Here is a 21,653-nt window from a genome sequence, read left to right on the forward strand (position 1 = left end):
CTAGTCGATGCTCATGAAGTTGTCCAGGTTGCCTTGCTGCACTCCAAATATCAGCTCAATCAGGAAGGATCTCTCCAAGACATTTGTGATTAGGAGCATGCAGCAGCGCCTGCAGGGCAGCACTCTTAGCCTGAATTTAGAGGACACAAGCAGAACCTTGCAGGCTTTTGTGAGCAGTTCTTGGAACCAACGGGCAGTTTTCTCTATATCTAGGTAGGAGCCAGTGCAGAGGGTGCCTAGGAGGCTGGGACTCTGATTTTTCCACAGCTCCTCCTCAGGGTGGTGGAGGAAGCACAGCATGTCCCCCACCAGCCGCTCCCTCATGCAGCTACAAATCAGCTCCACGCGGAGGAATGAGTTCTTTGCTGGTAGCTCCCCTGCAGTGCTCAGCTCCAGGTGGAAGGCATGCCCTCGTGGGGGCTTCAGGGGTACCAGCAGGCGGAAGACAGCATCCTCCTTTTGAGGACTCCAGATTTCGATGTGTCTGCTCAGCGTGATGGTTGGCTGCAGTCGTGGTACAAAATCTTTCTTGGACAAGGTTTGGCACACACACAGAAGCTTGTCCACCAAGTTCCGAAAGAATATGGACCTGCAGGGCAGATCCTGCATATGCTCCTGGAAGGGATTTTTCAAAAATCGTCCCACATTCAATGAAACACAGAGGTTTTCTTCTTCCTTCACCTCCTTACACTCTCTGTTTATGGAGCTGCACTCCTTGCTGCTGCTGGCTGACTGATGGCTTCTTTTCCTGAGCAACCAGCAGAGCCCGAACAGCACGACCAGCACTCCAGCGATGGCCCAGAACTGCCAGCACTGCAAGGCAGCAAAGAGCAGGGCTCCCCAGGCCACGCCGCTCTGCTCCTGAGTCCTCTGCTCCATGATGCTCTGCTCCAGGCTCCTCTGCTCCAGCTCCCGCAGCAGCCGAGTCATCTCCCGACTCAGAAGCTCCGCACGCTGCTCCATGCGCTCACGCGTCGCCTCATCCAGCTCATCACCCACCATCTGCGGGAACTGGATGATGCTTTGCACAAGCAGGGCGAAGAATTTTGTGACAGCCATGGCCTGCAGGAGGAGGGAGAGAAGGGCTTCAGTGGCGCTGGGAGGGAGGGATCTGGAGATGGGAAGCAGGGAGGGGAGCTGGGGGCAGGTAGGAGAGGGGGCGAGGCAGCTGGGAGGCAGCAAGGCCTGCGCCCAGCCCCGGCAGTGGCGGCACCGTGCCTTGCCCAAGGCGCTCCCGCGAGCAGCTGGTCCCTCGATGCAGGGCAAGAACCCACCCACGCCGGGGGCCCGGGTTTCTGCCCCGGCCCTCGTCCAGCCCAGCCTCCCCCCGTGTGTGTGCACTCACTGCTGGCCCAGGCTGCACTGGGCAGCGCTGCCTGCTGGCGCCCCTGATAACCACCCCCATTGTGATGCGTCCCCTGTGCTGTCACAGGTGCAGGAACGCATCACAGGCATGACCACTGGCCAACCCCGCCCTTCGGCCCCACCCTGGCTCAGCGACTCACAGGTTCCCTGGGGTAGTGGTTAAGGCCTGCCTAGAGTTCATTTTCTTCACAGGAGCTTGCATGGTGGTATAGTTTGGATTTATTATCACCTGCCTGCCAATCACAGTCTCATAATCATAGAATATCCTGATTTGGAAGAGACTCACAAAGAGCACTGAGTCCACACCACCCTGGGCAACCTGAAAGATCAATCATAGTATCATGGAATCATTTAGGTCTGAAAAGACCATTAAGATCATTGAGTCCAACTGCAAACCTTGCACTGCCAAGTCCACCACTAAACCATATCCCTAAGCGCCACATCTATACATTTTTTAAATACCTCCAGGCATGGTTCCTCAACCACTTCCTTGGGCAGCCCGTTCTGATGTTTGATAACCCTTCCAGTGAAGAAATTTCCCCCAATATCCAATCTAAACCTCCCCTGGTGCAATTTGAGGCCGTTTCGTCTCTTCCTATCACTTGTTACTTGGCAAAAGAGACCAACACCCACCTCGCCACCACCTCCTTTCAGGTAGTTGTAGAGAGTGTAGAGGCCTCAGCCTCCTGTTCTCCAGGCAAAACAACCCCAGTTCCCTCAGCCGCTCTTCGTGAGACTTGTTCTCTAGACCCTTCACCACCTTTGTTGCCCTTGTTTGGACACACTCCAGCACCTCAGTGTCTTCCTTGTAGTGAGGGGCCCAAAACTGAACACAGTATTCGAGGTGGGGAGGGATCTTCTATTACAAATATTTCAGCCGACACATCATATTTACCGGTTCAGGTGTCAGCTGGGAACTAACACTATACGGTCTGTGACTGAATCTAAGCTTAGAATGATGACACAAAACGTGCATAGCACTCACCTAGAAGGGGAGGACACCCAGTCTCAGGAAGTTACTTTAAATGGCGTCATGATTCAAAGGAAGGGCTTTGGGACACGCACCCACTGCTCCAAGGACAACCACTCAAAGGGGGTCTCTGTTGAGGGCCCCATTTATAACCTGGGTCAGATCTGAACTGTGGTCCTGTATTGGTTGTGGTCACATATGGCTCCCTTTGGTTGAAGGGTCTCCTAGGTGGACTTCTTGGCTGAGGTGGAGGTGCTCACACCGCACCATCAACCAATGACCCCAAGTCCTTTTCCGCCGGGCAGCTTTCCAGCCACTCTTCCCCAAGCCTGTAGCATGTTGCATGGGGTTGTTGTGAGCCAAGTGCAGAACCCAGCACTGAGCCTTGCTGAGCCTCATACAGCTGGCCTCGGCCCATCCTCAGTCCAGCCTGTCCAGATCCCTCTGTAGAGCCTTTCTACCCTCAAGCCCAGCCTGGTGTCATCTGAAAACTTAGGGAGCGTGCACTCGATCCCCTCATCCAGATCATCGATCATAGAATCATAGAATCACAGAATCGGAGAATCAGAGAATGGTTTGGGTTGGAAGGGACCTCAAAGATCATCTAGTTCCAACCCCGCTGCCATGGGCAGGGACACCCTCCACTAGACCAGGTTGCCCAAAGCCCCATCCAACCTGGCCTCGAACACTTCCAGGGATGGGGCCTCCACAACCTCTCTGGGCAACACCTGCTCCAATGCCTCACCACCCTTCCAGTAAAGAATGTCTTCCTTCTATCTAATCTAAAACTACCCTCTTTTAGTTTAAACCCATTAGCCCTTGCCCTGTCACTACACTCCCTGATGAACAGTCCCTCTCCATCTTTCCTGTAGGCCCCTTTTAGGTCCTGGAAAGCCACAATTTGGTATCCCCAGAGCCTTCTCTTCTCCAGGCTGAACCACCCCAACTCTCTCAGCCTGTCCTCATAGGAGAAGTGCTCCAGCCCCTGATCAACATCGTGGCGCTACTCTGGACTCGCCCCAACACTTCAATGTCTGTCTTGTACTGGGGACCCCAGAGCGTGAGGCAGTACTCCAAGTGGGGTCTCACAAGAATGGAGTAGAGGGGCAGGATCACCTCAATGGCCTACTGGCCACGCTGGTTTTGATGCAGCCCAGGATATGGTTGGCTTTCTGGGCTGCAAGCGCACACTGCCAGCTCCTGTTGAACTTTTCATCAATCAACAGCCCCAAGTCCTTCTCCTCAGAGCTGCTCTCAATCCATTCTCCGCCCAGCCTGTAGTTGTGCTTGGGATTGCGCCGACACCTGTGCAGGACCTTGCACTTGGCCTTGTTGAACTTCATGCGGTTCGCACGGGCCCACCTCTCAAGCCTCTCAAGGTCCCCGCTGGATGGCTTCCCTTCCCTCCAGCGTGTCGACCGCACCACACAGCGTGGTGATGTCGGCAAACTTGCTGAGGGTGCACTCCATCCCACTGTCCATGTCGCCGACAAAGATGTTGAACAGTGCCGGTCCCACTACCGACCCCTGAGGAACACCACTCCTCACTGATCTCCACTTGGACGTTCAGCCGTTGACCACGACTCTTCGAGTGCGACCATCCAGCCAATTCCTCATCCACTGAGTGGTCCATCCATCCAATCCATGTCTCTCCAATTTAGAGACAAGGATGCCATGCGGGACAGCGTCAAAGGCTTTGCATAAGTCCAGGTAGATGATGTCTGTCACTCTTTCCTTGTCCACCAATGCTGTAACCCCATCACAGAAGCCCACCGAATTTGCTAGGCACGATTTGCCCTTAGTGAAGCCATGTTGGCTGTGACCCATCACCTCCTTGTTTTCCATGTGCCTGAGCATCTTTTCCAGGAGGATCTGCTCCACGATCTCGCCAGGACCAGAGGTGAGACTGACCAGTCTATAGTTCTATATTCTCTTAATATAAGAATGTTAAAGAGAACTGGCCCCAGTACTGAGCCCTGGGGAACACCACTTGTGACCAGCAGGCAGAGGGAGCAGTGAATGAATTCTTTATTTTGCTTTGCCTGGGCGTGTAGCTCTTGCTTCACCTACTAAACTGTCCTCTCTCAACCCACAAGTTTTCCCACTTGTAGCCTTCAGATGCTCCCCTCCATCCCACTGGGGAAAAGTGATGGAGCAGCTGTGTGATGCCAAGCTGCCTGCTGGGATTAACAGAGGACACCTGGGAAGGCAAAGCCCAGTGAATCATGAAAGCAGAGCCCACTGCAAAATGCTCCCTGACTCTGCAGCAGCTGAGCAGTCAGCACCCTTTGCCCACGTTCCACAACAAAGTCCGTGATGCACAGACACTCACAGACACAGTGTTTTTTCGAACAAGACATTTCTTGGAATATTTGAGCAGAGTAAAGCTCCTGGCGGGAATGGATGCTCTCCTGGCAGGACCAGGAGGCGCTTGTCCGAAATTCTGTCCGTGTCCAGTGCAACACTCCTTTCTCCTTCCTTCTAGAGCTGCCCTCCTTGCTGCCGGTGGCTGGCTGACGGCTCCTTGTCCTGAGCCACCAGCAGAGCCCAAAGAGCAGGACCAGGACTCCTGCGACGGCCCAGAACTTCCATGGCTGCAAGGCAGCGAAGAGCAGGCCTCCCCAGGCCACGCCGCTCTGCTCTTGACTCCTCTGCTCCAGGCTCCTATTCTGCTGGTAACAACTGCCTCCGCCTAGTCGATGCTCATGAAGTTGTCCAGGTTGCCTTGCTGCACTCCAAATATCAGCTCAATCAGGAAGGATCTCTCCAAGACATTTGTGATTAGGAGCATGCAGCAGCGCCTGCAGGGCAGCACTCTTAGCCTGAATTTAGAGGACACAAGCAGAACCTTGCAGGCTTTTGTGAGCAGTTCTTGGAACCAACGGGCAGTTTTCTCTATATCTAGGTAGGAGCCAGTGCAGAGGGTGCCTAGGAGGCTGGGACTCTGATTTTTCCACAGCTCCTCCTCAGGGTGGTGGAGGAAGCACAGCATGTCCCCCACCAGCCGCTCCCTCATGCAGCTACAAATCAGCTCCACGCGGAGGAATGAGTTCTTTGCTGGTAGCTCCCCTGCAGTGCTCAGCTCCAGGTGGAAGGCATGCCCTCGTGGGGGCTTCAGGGGTACCAGCAGGCGGAAGACAGCATCCTCCTTTTGAGGACTCCAGATTTCGATGTGTCTGCTCAGCGTGATGGTTGGCTGCAGTCGTGGTACAAAATCTTTCTTGGACAAGGTTTGGCACACACACAGAAGCTTGTCCACCAAGTTCCGAAAGAATATGGACCTGCAGGGCAGATCCTGCATATGCTCCTGGAAGGGATTTTTCAAAAATCGTCCCACATTCAATGAAACACAGAGGTTTTCTTCTTCCTTCACCTCCTTACACTCTCTGTTTATGGAGCTGCACTCCTTGCTGCTGCTGGCTGACTGATGGCTTCTTTTCCTGAGCAACCAGCAGAGCCCGAACAGCACGACCAGCACTCCAGCGATGGCCCAGAACTGCCAGCACTGCAAGGCAGCAAAGAGCAGGGCTCCCCAGGCCACGCCGCTCTGCTCCTGAGTCCTCTGCTCCATGATGCTCTGCTCCAGGCTCCTCTGCTCCAGCTCCCGCAGCAGCCGAGTCATCTCCCGACTCAGAAGCTCCGCACGCTGCTCCATGCGCTCACGCGTCGCCTCATCCAGCTCATCACCCACCATCTGCGGGAACTGGATGATGCTTTGCACAAGCAGGGCGAAGAATTTTGTGACAGCCATGGCCTGCAGGAGGAGGGAGAGAAGGGCTTCAGTGGCGCTGGGAGGGAGGGATCTGGAGATGGGAAGCAGGGACGGGAGCTGGGGGCAGGTAGGAGAGGGGGCGAGGCAGCTGGGAGGCAGCAAGGCCTGCGCCCAGCCCCGGCAGTGGCGGCACTGTGCCTTGCCCAAGGCGCTCCCGCGAGCAGCTGGTCCCTCGATGCAGGGCAAGAACCCACCCACGCCGGGGGCCCGGGTTTCTGCCCCGGCCCTCGTCCAGCCCAGCCTCCCCCCGTGTGTGTGCACTCACTGCTGGCCCAGGCTGCACTGGGCAGCGCTGCCTGCTGGCGCCCCTGATAACCACCCCCATTGTGATGCGTCCCCTGTGCTGTCACAGGTGCAGGAACGCATCACAGGCATGACCACTGGCCAACCCCGCCCTTCGGCCCCACCCTGGCTCAGCGACTCACAGGTTCCCTGGGGTAGTGGTTAAGGCCTGCCTAGAGTTCATTTTCTTCACAGGAGCTTGCATGGTGGTATACGGTTGGCTTTCTGGGCTGCAAGCGCACACTGCCAGCTCCTGTTGAACTTTTCATCAATCAACAGCCCCAAGTCCTTCTCCTCAGAGCTGCTCTCAATCCATTCTCCGCCCAGCCTGTAGCTGTGCTTGGGATTGCGCCGACACCTGTGCAGGACCTTGCACTTGGCCTTGTTGAACTTCATGCGGTTCGCACGGGCCCACCTCTCAAGCCTCTCAAGGTCCCCGCTGGATGGCTTCCCTTCCCTCCAGCGTGTCGACCGCACCACACAGCGTGGTGATGTCGGCAAACTTGCTGAGGGTGCACTCCATCCCACTGTCCATGTCGCCGACAAAGATGTTGAACAGTGCCGGTCCCACTACCGACCCCTGAGGAACACCACTCCTCACTGATCTCCACTTGGACGTTCAGCCGTTGACCACGACTCTTCGAGTGCGACCATCCAGCCAATTCCTCATCCACTGAGTGGTCCATCCATCCAATCCATGTCTCTCCAATTTAGAGACAAGGATGCCATGCGGGACAGCGTCAAAGGCTTTGCATAAGTCCAGGTAGATGATGTCTGTCACTCTTTCCTTGTCCACCAATGCTGTAACCCCATCACAGAAGCCCACCGAATTTGCTAGGCACGATTTGCCCTTAGTGAAGCCATGCTGGCTGTGACCCATCACCTCCTTGTTTTCCATGTGCCTGAGCATCTTTTCCAGGAGGATCTGCTCCACGATCTCGCCAGGACCAGAGGTGAGACTGACCAGTCTATAGTTCTATATTCTCTTAATATAAGAATGTTAAAGAGAACTGGCCCCAGTACTGAGCCCTGGGGAACACCACTTGTGACCAGCAGGCAGAGGGAGCAGTGAATGAATTCTTTATTTTGCTTTGCCTGGGCGTGTAGCTCTTGCTTCACCTACTAAACTGTCCTCTCTCAACCCACAAGTTTTCCCACTTGTAGCCTTCAGATGCTCCCCTCCATCCCACTGGGGAAAAGTGATGGAGCAGCTGTGTGATGCCAAGCTGCCTGCTGGGATTAACAGAGGACACCTGGGAAGGCAAAGCCCAGTGAATCATGAAAGCAGAGCCCACTGCAAAATGCTCCCTGACTCTGCAGCAGCTGAGCAGTCAGCACCCTTTGCCCACGTTCCACAACAAAGTCCGTGATGCACAGACACTCACAGACACAGTGTTTTTTCGAACAAGACATTTCTTGGAATATTTGAGCAGAGTAAAGCTCCTGGCGGGAATGGATGCTCTCCTGGCAGGACCAGGAGGCGCTTGTCCGAAATTCTGTCCGTGTCCAGTGCAACACTCCTTTCTCCTTCCTTCTAGAGCTGCCCTCCTTGCTGCCGGTGGCTGGCTGACGGCTCCTTGTCCTGAGCCACCAGCAGAGCCCAAAGAGCAGGACCAGGACTCCTGCGACGGCCCAGAACTTCCACTGGCTGCAAGGCAGCGAAGAGCAGGCCTCCCCAGGCCACGCCGCTCTGCTCTTGACTCCTCTGCTCCAGGCTCCTATTCTGCTGGTAACAACTGCCTCCGCCTAGTCGATGCTCATGAAGTTGTCCAGGTTGCCTTGCTGCACTCCAAATATCAGCTCAATCAGGAAGGATCTCTCCAAGACATTTGTGATTAGGAGCATGCAGCAGCGCCTGCAGGGCAGCACTCTTAGCCTGAATTTAGAGGACACAAGCAGAACCTTGCAGGCTTTTGTGAGCAGTTCTTGGAACCAACGGGCAGTTTTCTCTATATCTAGGTAGGAGCCAGTGCAGAGGGTGCCTAGGAGGCTGGGACTCTGATTTTTCCACAGCTCCTCCTCAGGGTGGTGGAGGAAGCACAGCATGTCCCCCACCAGCCGCTCCCTCATGCAGCTACAAATCAGCTCCACGCGGAGGAATGAGTTCTTTGCTGGTAGCTCCCCTGCAGTGCTCAGCTCCAGGTGGAAGGCATGCCCTCGTGGGGGCTTCAGGGGTACCAGCAGGCGGAAGACAGCATCCTCCTTTTGAGGACTCCAGATTTCGATGTGTCTGCTCAGCGTGATGGTTGGCTGCAGTCGTGGTACAAAATCTTTCTTGGACAAGGTTTGGCACACACACAGAAGCTTGTCCACCAAGTTCCGAAAGAATATGGACCTGCAGGGCAGATCCTGCATATGCTCCTGGAAGGGATTTTTCAAAAATCGTCCCACATTCAATGAAACACAGAGGTTTTCTTCTTCCTTCACCTCCTTACACTCTCTGTTTATGGAGCTGCACTCCTTGCTGCTGCTGGCTGACTGATGGCTTCTTTTCCTGAGCAACCAGCAGAGCCCGAACAGCACGACCAGCACTCCAGCGATGGCCCAGAACTGCCAGCACTGCAAGGCAGCAAAGAGCAGGGCTCCCCAGGCCACGCCGCTCTGCTCCCGAGTCCTCTGCTCCATGATGCTCTGCTCCAGGCTCCTCTGCTCCAGCTCCCGCAGCAGCCGAGTCATCTCCCGACTCAGAAGCTCCGCACGCTGCTCCATGCGCTCACGCGTCGCCTCATCCAGCTCATCACCCACCATCTGCGGGAACTGGATGATGCTTTGCACAAGCAGGGCGAAGAATTTTGTGACAGCCATGGCCTGCAGGAGGAGGGAGAGAAGGGCTTCAGTGGCGCTGGGAGGGAGGGATCTGGAGATGGGAAGCAGGGAGGGGAGCTGGGGGCAGGTAGGAGAGGGGGCGAGGCAGCTGGGAGGCAGCAAGGCCTGCGCCCAGCCCCGGCAGTGGCGGCACCGTGCCTTGCCCAAGGCGCTCCCGCGAGCAGCTGGTCCCTCGATGCAGGGCAAGAACCCACCCACGCCGGGGGCCCGGGTTTCTGCCCCGGCCCTCGTCCAGCCCAGCCTCCCCCCGTGTGTGTGCACTCACTGCTGGCCCAGGCTGCACTGGGCAGCGCTGCCTGCTGGCGCCCCTGATAACCACCCCCATTGTGATGCGTCCCCTGTGCTGTCACAGGTGCAGGAACGCATCACAGGCATGACCACTGGCCAACCCCGCCCTTCAGGCCCCACCCTGGCTCAGCGACTCACAGGTTCCCTGGGGTAGTGGTTAAGGCCTGCCTAGAGTTCATTTTCTTCACAGGAGCTTGCATGGTGGTATAGTTTGGATTTATTATCACCTGCCTGCCAATCACAGTCTCATAATCATAGAATATCCTGATTTGGAAGAGACTCACAAAGAGCACTGAGTCCACACCACCCTGGGCAACCTGAAAGATCAATCATAGTATCATGGAATCATTTAGGTCTGAAAAGACCATTAAGATCATTGAGTCCAACTGCAAACCTTGCACTGCCAAGTCCACCACTAAACCATATCCCTAAGCGCCACATCTATACATTTTTTAAATACCTCCAGGCATGGTTCCTCAACCACTTCCTTGGGCAGCCCGTTCTGATGTTTGATAACCCTTCCAGTGAAGAAATTTCCCCCAATATCCAATCTAAACCTCCCCTGGTGCAATTTGAGGCCGTTTCGTCTCTTCCTATCACTTGTTACTTGGCAAAAGAGACCAACACCCACCTCGCCACCACCTCCTTTCAGGTAGTTGTAGAGAGTGTAGAGGCCTCAGCCTCCTGTTCTCCAGGCAAAACAACCCCAGTTCCCTCAGCCGCTCTTCGTGAGACTTGTTCTCTAGACCCTTCACCACCTTTGTTGCCCTTGTTTGGACACACTCCAGCACCTCAGTGTCTTCCTTGTAGTGAGGGGCCCAAAACTGAACACAGTATTCGAGGTGGGGAGGGATCTTCTATTACAAATATTTCAGCCGACACATCATATTTACCGGTTCAGGTGTCAGCTGGGAACTAACACTATACGGTCTGTGACTGAATCTAAGCTTAGAATGATGACACAAAACGTGCATAGCACTCACCTAGAAGGGGAGGACACCCAGTCTCAGGAAGTTACTTTAAATGGCGTCATGATTCAAAGGAAGGGCTTTGGGACACGCACCCACTGCTCCAAGGACAACCACTCAAAGGGGGTCTCTGTTGAGGGCCCCATTTATAACCTGGGTCAGATCTGAACTGTGGTCCTGTATTGGTTGTGGTCACATATGGCTCCCTTTGGTTGAAGGGTCTCCTAGGTGGACTTCTTGGCTGAGGTGGAGGTGCTCACACCGCACCATCAACCAATGACCCCAAGTCCTTTTCCGCCGGGCAGCTTTCCAGCCACTCTTCCCCAAGCCTGTAGCATGTTGCATGGGGTTGTTGTGAGCCAAGTGCAGAACCCAGCACTGAGCCTTGCTGAGCCTCATACAGCTGGCCTCGGCCCATCCTCAGTCCAGCCTGTCCAGATCCCTCTGTAGAGCCTTTCTACCCTCAAGCCCAGCCTGGTGTCATCTGAAAACTTAGGGAGCGTGCACTCGATCCCCTCATCCAGATCATCGATCATAGAATCATAGAATCACAGAATCGGAGAATCAGAGAATGGTTTGGGTTGGAAGGGACCTCAAAGATCATCTAGTTCCAACCCCGCTGCCATGGGCAGGGACACCCTCCACTAGACCAGGTTGCCCAAAGCCCCATCCAACCTGGCCTCGAACACTTCCAGGGATGGGGCCTCCACAACCTCTCTGGGCAACACCTGCTCCAATGCCTCACCACCCTTCCAGTAAAGAATGTCTTCCTTCTATCTAATCTAAAACTACCCTCTTTTAGTTTAAACCCATTAGCCCTTGCCCTGTCACTACACTCCCTGATGAACAGTCCCTCTCCATCTTTCCTGTAGGCCCCTTTTAGGTCCTGGAAAGCCACAATTTGGTATCCCCAGAGCCTTCTCTTCTCCAGGCTGAACCACCCCAACTCTCTCAGCCTGTCCTCATAGGAGAAGTGCTCCAGCCCCTGATCAACATCGTGGCGCTACTCTGGACTCGCCCCAACACTTCAATGTCTGTCTTGTACTGGGGACCCCAGAGCGTGAGGCAGTACTCCAAGTGGGGTCTCACAAGAATGGAGTAGAGGGGCAGGATCACCTCAATGGCCTACTGGCCACGCTGGTTTTGATGCAGCCCAGGATATGGTTGGCTTTCTGGGCTGCAAGCGCACACTGCCAGCTCCTGTTGAACTTTTCATCAATCAACAGCCCCAAGTCCTTCTCCTCAGAGCTGCTCTCAATCCATTCTCCGCCCAGCCTGTAGTTGTGCTTGGGATTGCGCCGACACCTGTGCAGGACCTTGCACTTGGCCTTGTTGAACTTCATGCGGTTCGCACGGGCCCACCTCTCAAGCCTCTCAAGGTCCCCGCTGGATGGCTTCCCTTCCCTCCAGCGTGTCGACCGCACCACACAGCGTGGTGATGTCGGCAAACTTGCTGAGGGTGCACTCCATCCCACTGTCCATGTCGCCGACAAAGATGTTGAACAGTGCTGGTCCCACTACCGACCCCTGAGGAACACCACTCCTCACTGATCTCCACTTGGACGTTCAGCCGTTGACCACGACTCTTTGGGGGGGACAGCGTCAAATGCTTTGCGTAAGTCCAGGTAGATGATGTCTGTCACTCTTTCCTTGTCCACCAATGCTGTAACCCCATCACAGAAGTCCACCAAATCTGCTACGCACCATGTGCCCTTAGTGAAGCCACATTGGCTGTCACCAATCACCCTGGGAAGGCAAAGCCCAGTGAATCATGAAAGCAGAGCCCACTGCATCAGCTCACTGCAAAATGCTCCCTGACTCTGCGGCAGCTCGGCCAACAGCAACCTATGGCCAAGTTCCACAACAAAGTGATAAACAGACACTCACAGATGCAGCGTTTGTTCAAAGAATAGATTTACTGACATCTTTGCACGTGGTGAACCTCCCGGAGGGAATGGACTCTCCGAAGAGGGAGGCTGGTTGCTGTCCAGGTGGTAACAGGAGTCTCTGCCACAAGGCTCCTTGCAACGGCCTCCTCAGCTGCATCGCGACCCACTCCCCAGAGTGTGCTTGTGCTGTGGAAGGAAGGTGCGGCAGCAGTCGCCACTGCCGACTGAGCAGCGTGTTCTCTGTGTCCGGCAGGCTCAGTTCTGTGGCATCCTCTCCCCAGGGCGTGCCTAGGATGGGTAGATTCTCCACGCGGAGCCAGTGAACACAGAGGCACATCAGCGGTGCCTCTCGCTTGGTCCCTGCGAAGCTGGAGCTGCCAGCAAGAATTTCTGGACCCGTGTGACATCGCCATCCTGTTCGCAGTCAGCGAGAGGGGAAAGCAGGGCAAAACTCATCTTGGTAGCCACTGTGGTCATCACAAGCTGCTGCGCTGGGGGGACCGTTGAGAGGAGAACGCTGCTGCTCTTTGCAGAGGGCTGCTGTGCAGGGTTTTCCCTTCCCTTTCCTTTCCGCATCCCACATTCTCCCCTCCTTTTCTCTCCTGTATGAGGTAGTTGTCTGCCATCAGCCGTGAGGCCCACAAACGCAGCTCTGTGCGTGAAGACCTCTTTCAGTGTCCGTAGAAGAGCAGTCTGGTAAGCCGATTTTGCAGCTCATCGAATTCACACAGCGCCTTGGCATGGGCAGCCGGATCCTGCGCCAGGTGCTGGAAGAGGTTGAATGGCTCAGCCATTCGGAAGGCTGGGGGCAAGAGGATCTCCTCGGGCACGTTCTGGTTGCCAAAGAAGAAGTGGTCGAGGCGTTTCTTCTCCAGGCAGCAGTGCAGGTACTGCATGATATCCTCCAGTCGCAGCAGGAAATCCCTCCTGCGCCATTCTGACAGGGGAATGGTAATCAGGAGGTGCATGACAGCTGTCTTGAAGGTATAGGTGGAAAAGCCTGTGCTCCCCAGGATGCAGGCGCAGAGCTGCAGGCATTTGAGGTGGAAGCTGTCATGCGGGGCCTGCCTGGCTAGATAGCTGAAGAACTTCACCTCTGCCACAGCGTAGCTCTCTGGCCATGTCGTGCTTGAGGGGTAGATGTCCTCTGAGGTCTGGCTGCTCAGGAAGATGTCCGAGTCACCTTGTTGCACCCCAAAGATCATCTCAACAAAGAGGGTTCTCCTGGAGGCACTTGTCAGCTGCAGCTTGCAGGAGCGGCTGGAGGGCAGCACCTTCATATGGTAGCGACGTGACTGAGGCAAAACCACCCAGGCTAACCTCACAAACTTCTGGAAGCAGCGCACAGTCTTCTCCGCATCTAGGTAGGAGCCGGTGCAGAGGGTGTGTAGGAGGCTGGGACCCTGGTTTCTCTTCAGCTCCTCCTCGGAGTGGTGGAGGAAGCACAGCATGTTGTCCACCAGCTGCTCATTTGTGCAAGTACACTCCAGCTCCACACGGATGCAGGAGTCCTTTGCTGGTCTGTCCCCTGTGGTGCCCAGCTCCAGGTGAAAGGCATGACCACGGGGGGCCTTGAGGGGCACGAGCATGCAGTAGACAGCATCATCCTCATGGGGACTCCAACCTTCGAAGGTGCTGCCCACCCTGATGCCTGGCTGCAGCACTGGGAAGAAACTATTTGGGAAGAGGTCTTCGAAGAGCAGGAAGACATCACCCACCAGCTCCTGCACCACGCGGCTCCTGTAGGACAGGTTCTGCATTGGCCACTGGATGGACTTTGCAAAAATTCTGCCCGGATCAATCTCATCATCAGGATCTTCTCCTTCACTTTCTTTCTCTTCCTGCTCCTCTTCCTCCTCCAGCTCCAGTTCCTCCTCCAGCTCATCTTCCTCCTCCTGATCTCTGACGCTGTTGGAGCTCTCCTCTTCTCGGCTGCTCTCTGCCTCACGGCTCCATTTCCTGAGCCACCAGCAGAGCCCGAACAGCACGACCAGCACTCCAGCGATGGCCCAGAACTGCCAGCACTGCAAGGCAGCAAAGAGCAGGGCTCCCCAGGCCACCCCGCTCTGCTCCTGAGTCCTCTGCTCCGTGATGCTCTGCTCCAGGCTCCTCTGCTCCAGCTCCCGCAGCAGCCGAGTCATCTCCCGACTCAGAAGCTCCGCACGCTGCTCCATGCGCTCACGCGTCGCCTCATCCAGCTCATCACCCACCATCTGCGGGAACTGGATGATGCTTTGCACAAGCAGGGCGAAGAATTTTGTGACAGCCATGGCCTGCAGGAGGAGGGAGAGAAGGGCTTCAGTGGCGCTGGGAGGGAGGGATCTGGAGATGGGAAGCAGGGAGGGGAGCTGGGGGCAGGTAGGAGAGGGGGCGAGGCAGCTGGGAGGCAGCAAGGCCTGCGCCCAGCCCCGGCAGTGGCGGGACCATGCCCTGCCCAAGGCGCTCCCGCGAGCAGCTGGTCCCTCGATGCAGGGCAAGAACCCACCCACGCCGGGGGCCCGGGTTTCTGCCCCGGCCCTCGTCCAGCCCAGCCTCCCCCCGTGTGTGTGCACTCACTGCTGGCCCAGGCTGCACTGGGCAGCGCTGCCTGCTGGCGCCCCTGATAACCACCCCCATTGTGATGCGTCCCCTGTGCTGTCACAGGTGCAGGAACGCATCACAGGCATGACCACTGGCCAACCCCGCCCTTCGGCCCCACCCTGGCTCAGCGACTCACAGGTTCCCTGGGGTAGTGGTTAAGGCCTGCCTAGAGTTCATTTTCTTCACAGGAGCTTGCATGGTGGTATACGGTTGGCTTTCTGGGCTGCAAGCGCACACTGCCAGCTCCTGTTGAACTTTTCATCAATCAACAGCCCCAAGTCCTTCTCCTCAGAGCTGCTCTCAATCCATTCTCCGCCCAGCCTGTAGCTGTGCTTGGGATTGTGCCGACACCTGTGCAGGACCTTGCACTTGGCCTTGTTGAACTTCATGCGGTTCGCACGGGCCCACCTCTCAAGCCTCTCAAGGTCCCCGCTGGATGGCTTCCCTTCCCTCCAGCGTGTCGACCGCACCACACAGCGTGGTGATGTCGGCAAACTTGCTGAGGGTGCACTCCATCCCACTGTCCATGTCGCCGACAAAGATGTTGAACAGTGCCGGTCCCACTACCGACCCCTGAGGAACACCACTCCTCACTGATCTCCACTTGGACGTTCAGCCGTTGACCACGACTCTTCGAGTGCGACCATCCAGCCAATTCCTCATCCACTGAGTGGTCCATCCATCCAATCCATGTCTCTCCAATTTAGAGACAAGGATGCCATGCGGGACAGCGTCAAATGCTTTGCATAAGTCCAGGTAGATGATGTCTGTCACTCTTTCCTTGTCCACCAATGCTGTAACCCCATCACAGAAGCCCACCGAATTTGCTAGGCACGATTTGCCCTTAGTGAAGCCATGCTGGCTGTGACCCATCACCTCCTTGTTTTCCATGTGCCTGAGCATCTTTTCCAGGAGGATCTGCTCCACGATCTCGCCAGGACCAGAGGTGAGACTGACCAGTCTGTAGTTCTATATTCTCTTAATATAAGAATGTTAAAGAGAACTGGCCCCAGTACTGAGCCCTGGGGAACACCACTTGTGACCAGCAGGCAGAGGGAGCAGTGAATGAATTCTTTATTTTGCTTTGCCTGGGCGTGTAGCTCTTGCTTCACCTACTAAACTGTCCTCTCTCAACCCACAAGTTTTCCCACTTGTAGCCTTCAGATGCTCCCCTCCATCCCACTGGGGAAAAGTGATGGAGCAGCTGTGTGATGCCAAGCTGCCTGCTGGGATTAACAGAGGACACCTGGGAAGGCAAAGCCCAGTGAATCATGAAAGCAGAGCCCACTGCAAAATGCTCCCTGACTCTGCAGCAGCTGAGCAGTCAGCACCCTTTGCCCACGTTCCACAACAAAGTCCGTGATGCACAGACACTCACGGGCACAGCGTTTGTTCAAAAAAGTCTTTTATTGACATTTTTGCATAGAACAAAGCTCCCAGAAGGAATGGACTCTCTTGAAAAGGGAGGGTGGTCACTGTCCAGGTGGTAACGGGAGTCTCTGTCACAAGGCTCCTTGCAACAGCCTCCTCAGCTGCATCGCGACCCACTCCCCAGAGTGTGCTTGTGCTGTGGAAGGAAGGTGCGGCAGCAGTCGCCACTGCCGACTGAGCAGCATGTTCTCTGTGTCCGGCGGGCTCAGTTCTGTGGCATCCTCTCCCCAGGGCGTGCCTAGGATGGGTAGATTCTCCACGCGGACCCAGTGAACACAGAGGCACATCAGCGGTGCCTCTCGCTTGGTCCCTGCGAAGCTGGAGCTGCCAGCAAGAATTTCTGGACCCGTGTGACATCGCCATCCTGTTCGCAGTCAGCGAGAGGGGAAAGCAGGGCAAAGCTCATCTTGGTAGCCACTGTGGTCATCACAAGCTGCTGCGCTGGGGGGACCGTTGAGAGGAGAACGCTGCTGCTCTTTGCAGAGGGCTGCTGTGCAGGGTTTTCCCTTCCCTTTCCTTTCCGCATCCCACATTCTCCCCTCCTTTTCTCTCCTGTATGAGGTAGTTGTCTGCCATCAGCCGTGAGGCCCACAAACGCAGCTCTGTGCGTGAAGACCTCTTTCAGTGTCCGTAGAAGAGCAGTCTGGTAAGCCGATTTTGCAGCTCATCGAATTCACACAGCGCCTTGGCATGGGCAGCCGGATCCTGCGCCAGGTGCTGGAAGAGGTTGAATGGCTCAGCCGTTTCGAAGGCTGGGGGCAAGAGGATCTCCTCGGGCAGGTTCTCATTGCCAAAGAAGAAGTGGTCGAGGCGTTTCTCCTCCAGGCAGTAGCACAGGTACTGCGTGATATCCTCCAGTCGCAGCAGGAAATCCTTCCTGCGCCAGCATGACAGGGGTATGATGTTCAGGAGGTGCATGACAGCTGTCTTGAAGGTATAGGTGGAAAAGCCTGTGCTCCCCAGGATGCAGGCGCAGAGCTGCAGGCATTTGAGGTGGAAGCTGTCATGCGGGGCCTGCCTGGCTAGATAGCTGAAGAACTTCACCTCTGCCACAGCGTAGCTCTCTGGCCATGTCGTGCTTGAGGGGTAGATGTCCTCTGAGGTCTGGCTGCTCAGGAAGATGTCCGAGTCACCTTGTTGCACCCCAAAGATCATCTCAACAAAGAGGGTTCTCCTGGAGGCACTTGTCAGCTGCAGCTTGCAGGAGCGGCTGGAGGGCAGCACCTTCATATGGTAGCGACGTGACTGAGGCAAAACCACCCAGGCTGACCTCACAGAGTTCTGGAACCAGCAGGCAGTCTTCTCCGCATCTAGGTAGGAGCCGGTGCAGAGGGTGTGTAGGAGGCTGGGACCCTGGTTTCTCCTCAGCTCCTCCTCGGAGTGGTGGAGGAAGCACAGCATGTTCTCCACCAGCTTCTCCCTTGCGCAGGTGCACTCCAGCTCCACGCGGACGCAGGCATCCTTTGCTGGCATATCCCCTGTGGTGCCCAGCTCCAGGTGGAAGGCATGCCCTTGTGGGGGCTTCAGGGGCATGAGCAGGCAACAGACAGCGTCATCCTCATGGGGACTCCAACCTTCGAAGGTGCTGCCCACCCTGATGCCTGGCTGCAGCACTGGGAAGAAACTATTTGAGAAGAGGTCTTGGAAGACACGGAGGAGGTCGCCCACCAGCTCCTGCACCACCCGGCTCCTGTAGGACAGGTTCTGCACTGGCCACTGGATGCGCTTTACAAAAATCCTGCCCAGAGCCTCCTCCTCATCAGGATCTTCTCCTTCACTTTCCTCCTCTTCCTGCTCCTCTTCCTCCTCCAGCTGCTCCCTGTCGCTGTTGGAGCTCTCCTCGACACTGCTGTTGTCTGCCTCATGGCTTCTTTTCCTGAGCAACCAGCAGAGCCCGAACAGCACGACCAGCACTCCAGCGATGGCCCAGAACTGCCAGCACTGCAAGGCAGCAAAGAGCAGGGCTCCCCAGGCCACACCACTCTGCTCCTGAGTCCTCTGCTCCATGATGCTCTGCTCCAGGCTCCTCTGCTCCAGCTCCCGCAGCAGCCGAGTCATCTCCCGACTCAGAAGCTCCGCACGCTGCTCCATGCGCTCACGCGTCGCCTCATCCAGCTCATCACCCACCATCTGCGGGAACTGGATGATGCTTTGCACAAGCAGGGCGAAGAATTTTGTGACAGCCATGGCCTGCAGGAGGAGGGAGAGAAGGGCTTCAGTGGCGCTGGGAGGGAGGGATCTGGAGATGGGAAGCAGGGACGGGAGCTGGGGGCAGGTAGGAGAGGGGGCGAGGCAGCTGGGAGGCAGCAAGGCCTGCGCCCAGCCCCGGCAGTGGCGGCACCGTGCCTTGCCCAAGGCGCTCCCATCTGAACCCACAAAGCACAGATCCACTTGGCAGGACAGTTGTCCTGGTTTTGTCTGGGATACCATTAAGTCTCTTACTAGCCGCTGGTATACTGCTATGCTTTGGACTTGGGATGAGAATAATGTTGATAGCACACTGATGTTGTCACTTGATGCAAATCCAACAAGGACTTTTCAGCTTCTCAACTGGGCTGCCAACAAGAAGGTGGAGGGCATCCAAGAAGCTGGGGGGGGCAGGACAGCTGACCCAACCTGGTCAAGGGCATAGTCCATACCATATGATGTCATGTTCGTATATAATGGGGGGGTGGGGGGGGAGGGTGGGGGCAGGGTGGCCAGGAGTTGGCATGGCTCAGACACTAGCTGAGTGTCAGTTCTGGGTGGTGAGCAATTGCGCTGTGTAATACTAGTTTCGTATATTCTTTTATGTTTTTAAAAAGATTATTCTTATTCTCGTTATTGCTATTGCTATTGCTTTTGCTATTGATATTACTATTGCTATTGCTATTACTATTACTATTTGCATTACTACGAGTATTCTTTTCCTTTATTTTAGCCCATGAGCATTGTCTGTTCTTTTCAATTCTCTCCACCATCCCACTGGAGTGGGATGGAGTGAGTGAATGGCTGTCTGGTTGTTTTAGCCGCCTGCCACATTAAGCCACAAAAAGAGGGCTCCCGTTACAAAGCAGAGAGAAGCCCCCCAGACCCTTACCAGACTTAAAAACGGGTGATGTGTCCATGGGTGCAGTTGTGGGTGAACCTTGGCTGGACACCAGGTGCCCACCAAGCCACTCTATCGCTCTCCCTTCTCAGCTGGACATAGGAGGGAAAATAGAACGAAAGGCTCATGGGTCGAGATAGAGACTGGGAGATCCCTCTGCAGCCACCCTCATGGGCAAAACAGACTCGACTTGGGGAAATTAATTTAATTTATTACCAATGAAATCAGAGTAACATAATGAGAAATTGTGATTTATGATAGGCATGGATTCCGTAGGGTACAAGTACAGAATCAACTTTATTACAGAATTTTCTGATTATATAGTATTTCTTGTTAAAAGAGGAGGCTCTTTTATTCCCCAATCATCACCCAATTCGTGTTCCCCGCAAGATCTGTTATTCTATTTTTCTCTTGCAACTGGCAGGCACCTGGCTGTCTGTTCTCAGCTCCTTATCTCCTGGATTCGGCCAGTCACATGTTATTTACGAGCTACTGAAGAATGCAAGGCCTGTTTTGTGCATATCTTTTCTTTGAACTGCTGGTTTTTGCTGCTTTAGCGCACAGGTGGAAATCGCACATTTCCCACGCTGTCTTTATTCGCTAAAGCGTTGTTCTCCACAAGAAATAAAACCAAATCGTAAAACACCTTACCCCCACCTCTCCCTTCTTCCTGCGCTCAACTCCTCTCCCAATTTCTCTCCCTCCTCCCCACCAGCAGCGCAGGGCGATGGGGAATGGGGGTTGTGGTCAGTTCATCAGTCATTGTTTCTGCTGCTCCTTCCTCCTCACTCTCATCCCCTGCTAGAGCAGTGGGTCCCTTCCATGAGAGACAGTCCTCCAAAAAGTTCTCCAACCTGATCTTCACGAACTACTCCAGCGTGGGTCCCTTCCACGGGGTACAGTCCTTCAGGAACAGACTGCTCCAGAATGGGCTCCACTTCATGGGGTCACAGGTCCAGAAAACCTGCTCCAGCTGTCCTGCATGACATCCTTGTCTCTAAATTGGAGAGACATGGATTGGATGGATGGACCACTCAGTGGATGAGGAATTGGCTGGATGGTCGCACTCGAAGAGTCGTGGTCAACGGCTGAACGTCCAAGTGGAGATCAGTGAGGAGTGGTGTTCCTCAGGGGTCGGTAGTGGGACCGGCACTGTTCAACATCTTTGTCGGCGACATGGACAGTGGGATGGAGTGCACCCTCAGCAAGTTTGCCGACATCACCACGCTGTGTGGTGCGGTCGACACGCTGGAGGGAAGGGAAGCCATCCAGCGGGGACCTTGAGAGGCTTGAGAGGTGGGCCCGTGCGAACCGCATGAAGTTCAACAAGGCCAAGTGCAAGGTCCTGCACAGGTGTCGGCGCAATCCCAAGCACAACTACAGGCTGGGCGGAGAATGGATTGAGAGCAGCTCTGAGGAGAAGGACTTGGGGCTGTTGATTGATGAAAAGTTCAACAGGAGCTGGCAGTGTGCGCTTGCAGCCCAGAAAGCCAACCATATCCTGGGCTGCATCAAAACCAGCGTGGCCAGTAGGCCATTGAGGTGATCCTGCCCCTCTACTCCATTCTTGTGAGACCCCACTTGGAGTACTGCCTCACGCTCTGGGGTCCCCAGTACAAGACAGACATTGAAGTGTTGGGGCGAGTCCAGAGTAGCGCCACGATGTTGATCAGGGGCTGGAGCACTTCTCCTATGAGGACAGGCTGAGAGAGTTGGGGTGGTTCACCCTGGAGAAGAGAAGGCTCTGGGGATACCAAATTGTGGCTTTCCAGGACCTAAAAGGGGCCTACAGGAAAGATGGAGAGGGACTGTTCATCAGGGAGTGTAGTGACAGGGCAAGGGCTAATGGGTTTAAACTAAAAGAGGGTAGTTTTAGATTAGATAGAAGGAAGACATTCTTTACTGGAAGGGTGGTGAGGCATTGGAGCAGGTGTTGCCCAGAGAGGTTGTGGAGGCCCCATCCCTGGAAGTGTTCGAGGCCAGGTTGGATGGGGCTTTGGGCAACCTGGTCTAGTGGAGGGTGTCCCTGCCCATGGCAGCGGGGTTGGAACTAGATGATCTTTGAGGTCCCTTCCAACCCAAACCATTCTCTGATTCTCCAATTCTGTGATTCTATGATTCTATGATCGATGATCTGGATGAGGGGATCGAGTGCACGCTCCCTAAGTTTTCAGATGACACCAGGCTGGGCTTG

At 55.3% G+C, this 21,653-nt stretch overlaps 5 protein-coding genes across 5 annotated transcripts; all 5 read right to left on the reverse strand.

Moving 5' to 3' along the window:
• Positions 1-1,074, reverse strand: LOC142601887 (inositol 1,4,5-trisphosphate receptor-interacting protein-like 1). The gene has a single exon (XM_075753039.1). The coding sequence runs from the start codon at positions 1,057-1,059 to the stop codon at positions 1-3; it is 1,059 nt and encodes a 352-aa protein (XP_075609154.1). The 5' UTR covers positions 1,060-1,074.
• Positions 1,075-5,027: 3,953 nt separating this feature from the next.
• On the reverse strand, positions 5,028-6,101 carry LOC142601888 (inositol 1,4,5-trisphosphate receptor-interacting protein-like 1). Its single transcript, XM_075753040.1, has one exon. The coding sequence runs from the start codon at positions 6,084-6,086 to the stop codon at positions 5,028-5,030; it is 1,059 nt and encodes a 352-aa protein (XP_075609155.1). The 5' UTR covers positions 6,087-6,101.
• Positions 6,102-8,135: 2,034 nt separating this feature from the next.
• LOC142601889 (inositol 1,4,5-trisphosphate receptor-interacting protein-like 1) lies at positions 8,136-9,209 on the reverse strand. Its single transcript, XM_075753041.1, has one exon. The coding sequence runs from the start codon at positions 9,192-9,194 to the stop codon at positions 8,136-8,138; it is 1,059 nt and encodes a 352-aa protein (XP_075609156.1). The 5' UTR covers positions 9,195-9,209.
• Positions 9,210-13,031: 3,822 nt separating this feature from the next.
• LOC142601890 (inositol 1,4,5-trisphosphate receptor-interacting protein-like 1) lies at positions 13,032-14,645 on the reverse strand. The gene has a single exon (XM_075753042.1). It carries the CDS (start codon positions 14,628-14,630, stop codon positions 13,032-13,034), a length of 1,599 nt encoding a protein of 532 aa, XP_075609157.1. The 5' UTR covers positions 14,631-14,645.
• Positions 14,646-16,992: 2,347 nt separating this feature from the next.
• Positions 16,993-18,573, reverse strand: LOC142601858 (inositol 1,4,5-trisphosphate receptor-interacting protein-like 1). The gene has a single exon (XM_075752991.1). It carries the CDS (start codon positions 18,556-18,558, stop codon positions 16,993-16,995), a length of 1,566 nt encoding a protein of 521 aa, XP_075609106.1. The 5' UTR covers positions 18,559-18,573.
• Between the last annotated feature and the right edge of the window lie 3,080 nt (positions 18,574-21,653).

This window comes from Balearica regulorum, chromosome 5 (genome assembly GCF_011004875.1).
Source record: "Balearica regulorum gibbericeps isolate bBalReg1 chromosome 5, bBalReg1.pri, whole genome shotgun sequence".
Classification (NCBI taxonomy): Eukaryota; Metazoa; Chordata; class Aves; order Gruiformes; family Gruidae; genus Balearica; species Balearica regulorum.

Bases quoted from the DNA above. Each gene is read 5' to 3' on its own strand.
- LOC142601888 (XM_075753040.1), bottom strand. From the start codon at position 6,086: ATGGCTGTCACAAAATTCTTCGCCCTGCTTGTGCAAAGCATCATCCAG.
- LOC142601858 (XM_075752991.1), bottom strand. From the start codon at position 18,558: ATGGCTGTCACAAAATTCTTCGCCCTGCTTGTGCAAAGCATCATCCAG.
- LOC142601890 (XM_075753042.1), bottom strand. From the start codon at position 14,630: ATGGCTGTCACAAAATTCTTCGCCCTGCTTGTGCAAAGCATCATCCAG.
- LOC142601889 (XM_075753041.1), bottom strand. From the start codon at position 9,194: ATGGCTGTCACAAAATTCTTCGCCCTGCTTGTGCAAAGCATCATCCAG.
- LOC142601887 (XM_075753039.1), bottom strand. From the start codon at position 1,059: ATGGCTGTCACAAAATTCTTCGCCCTGCTTGTGCAAAGCATCATCCAG.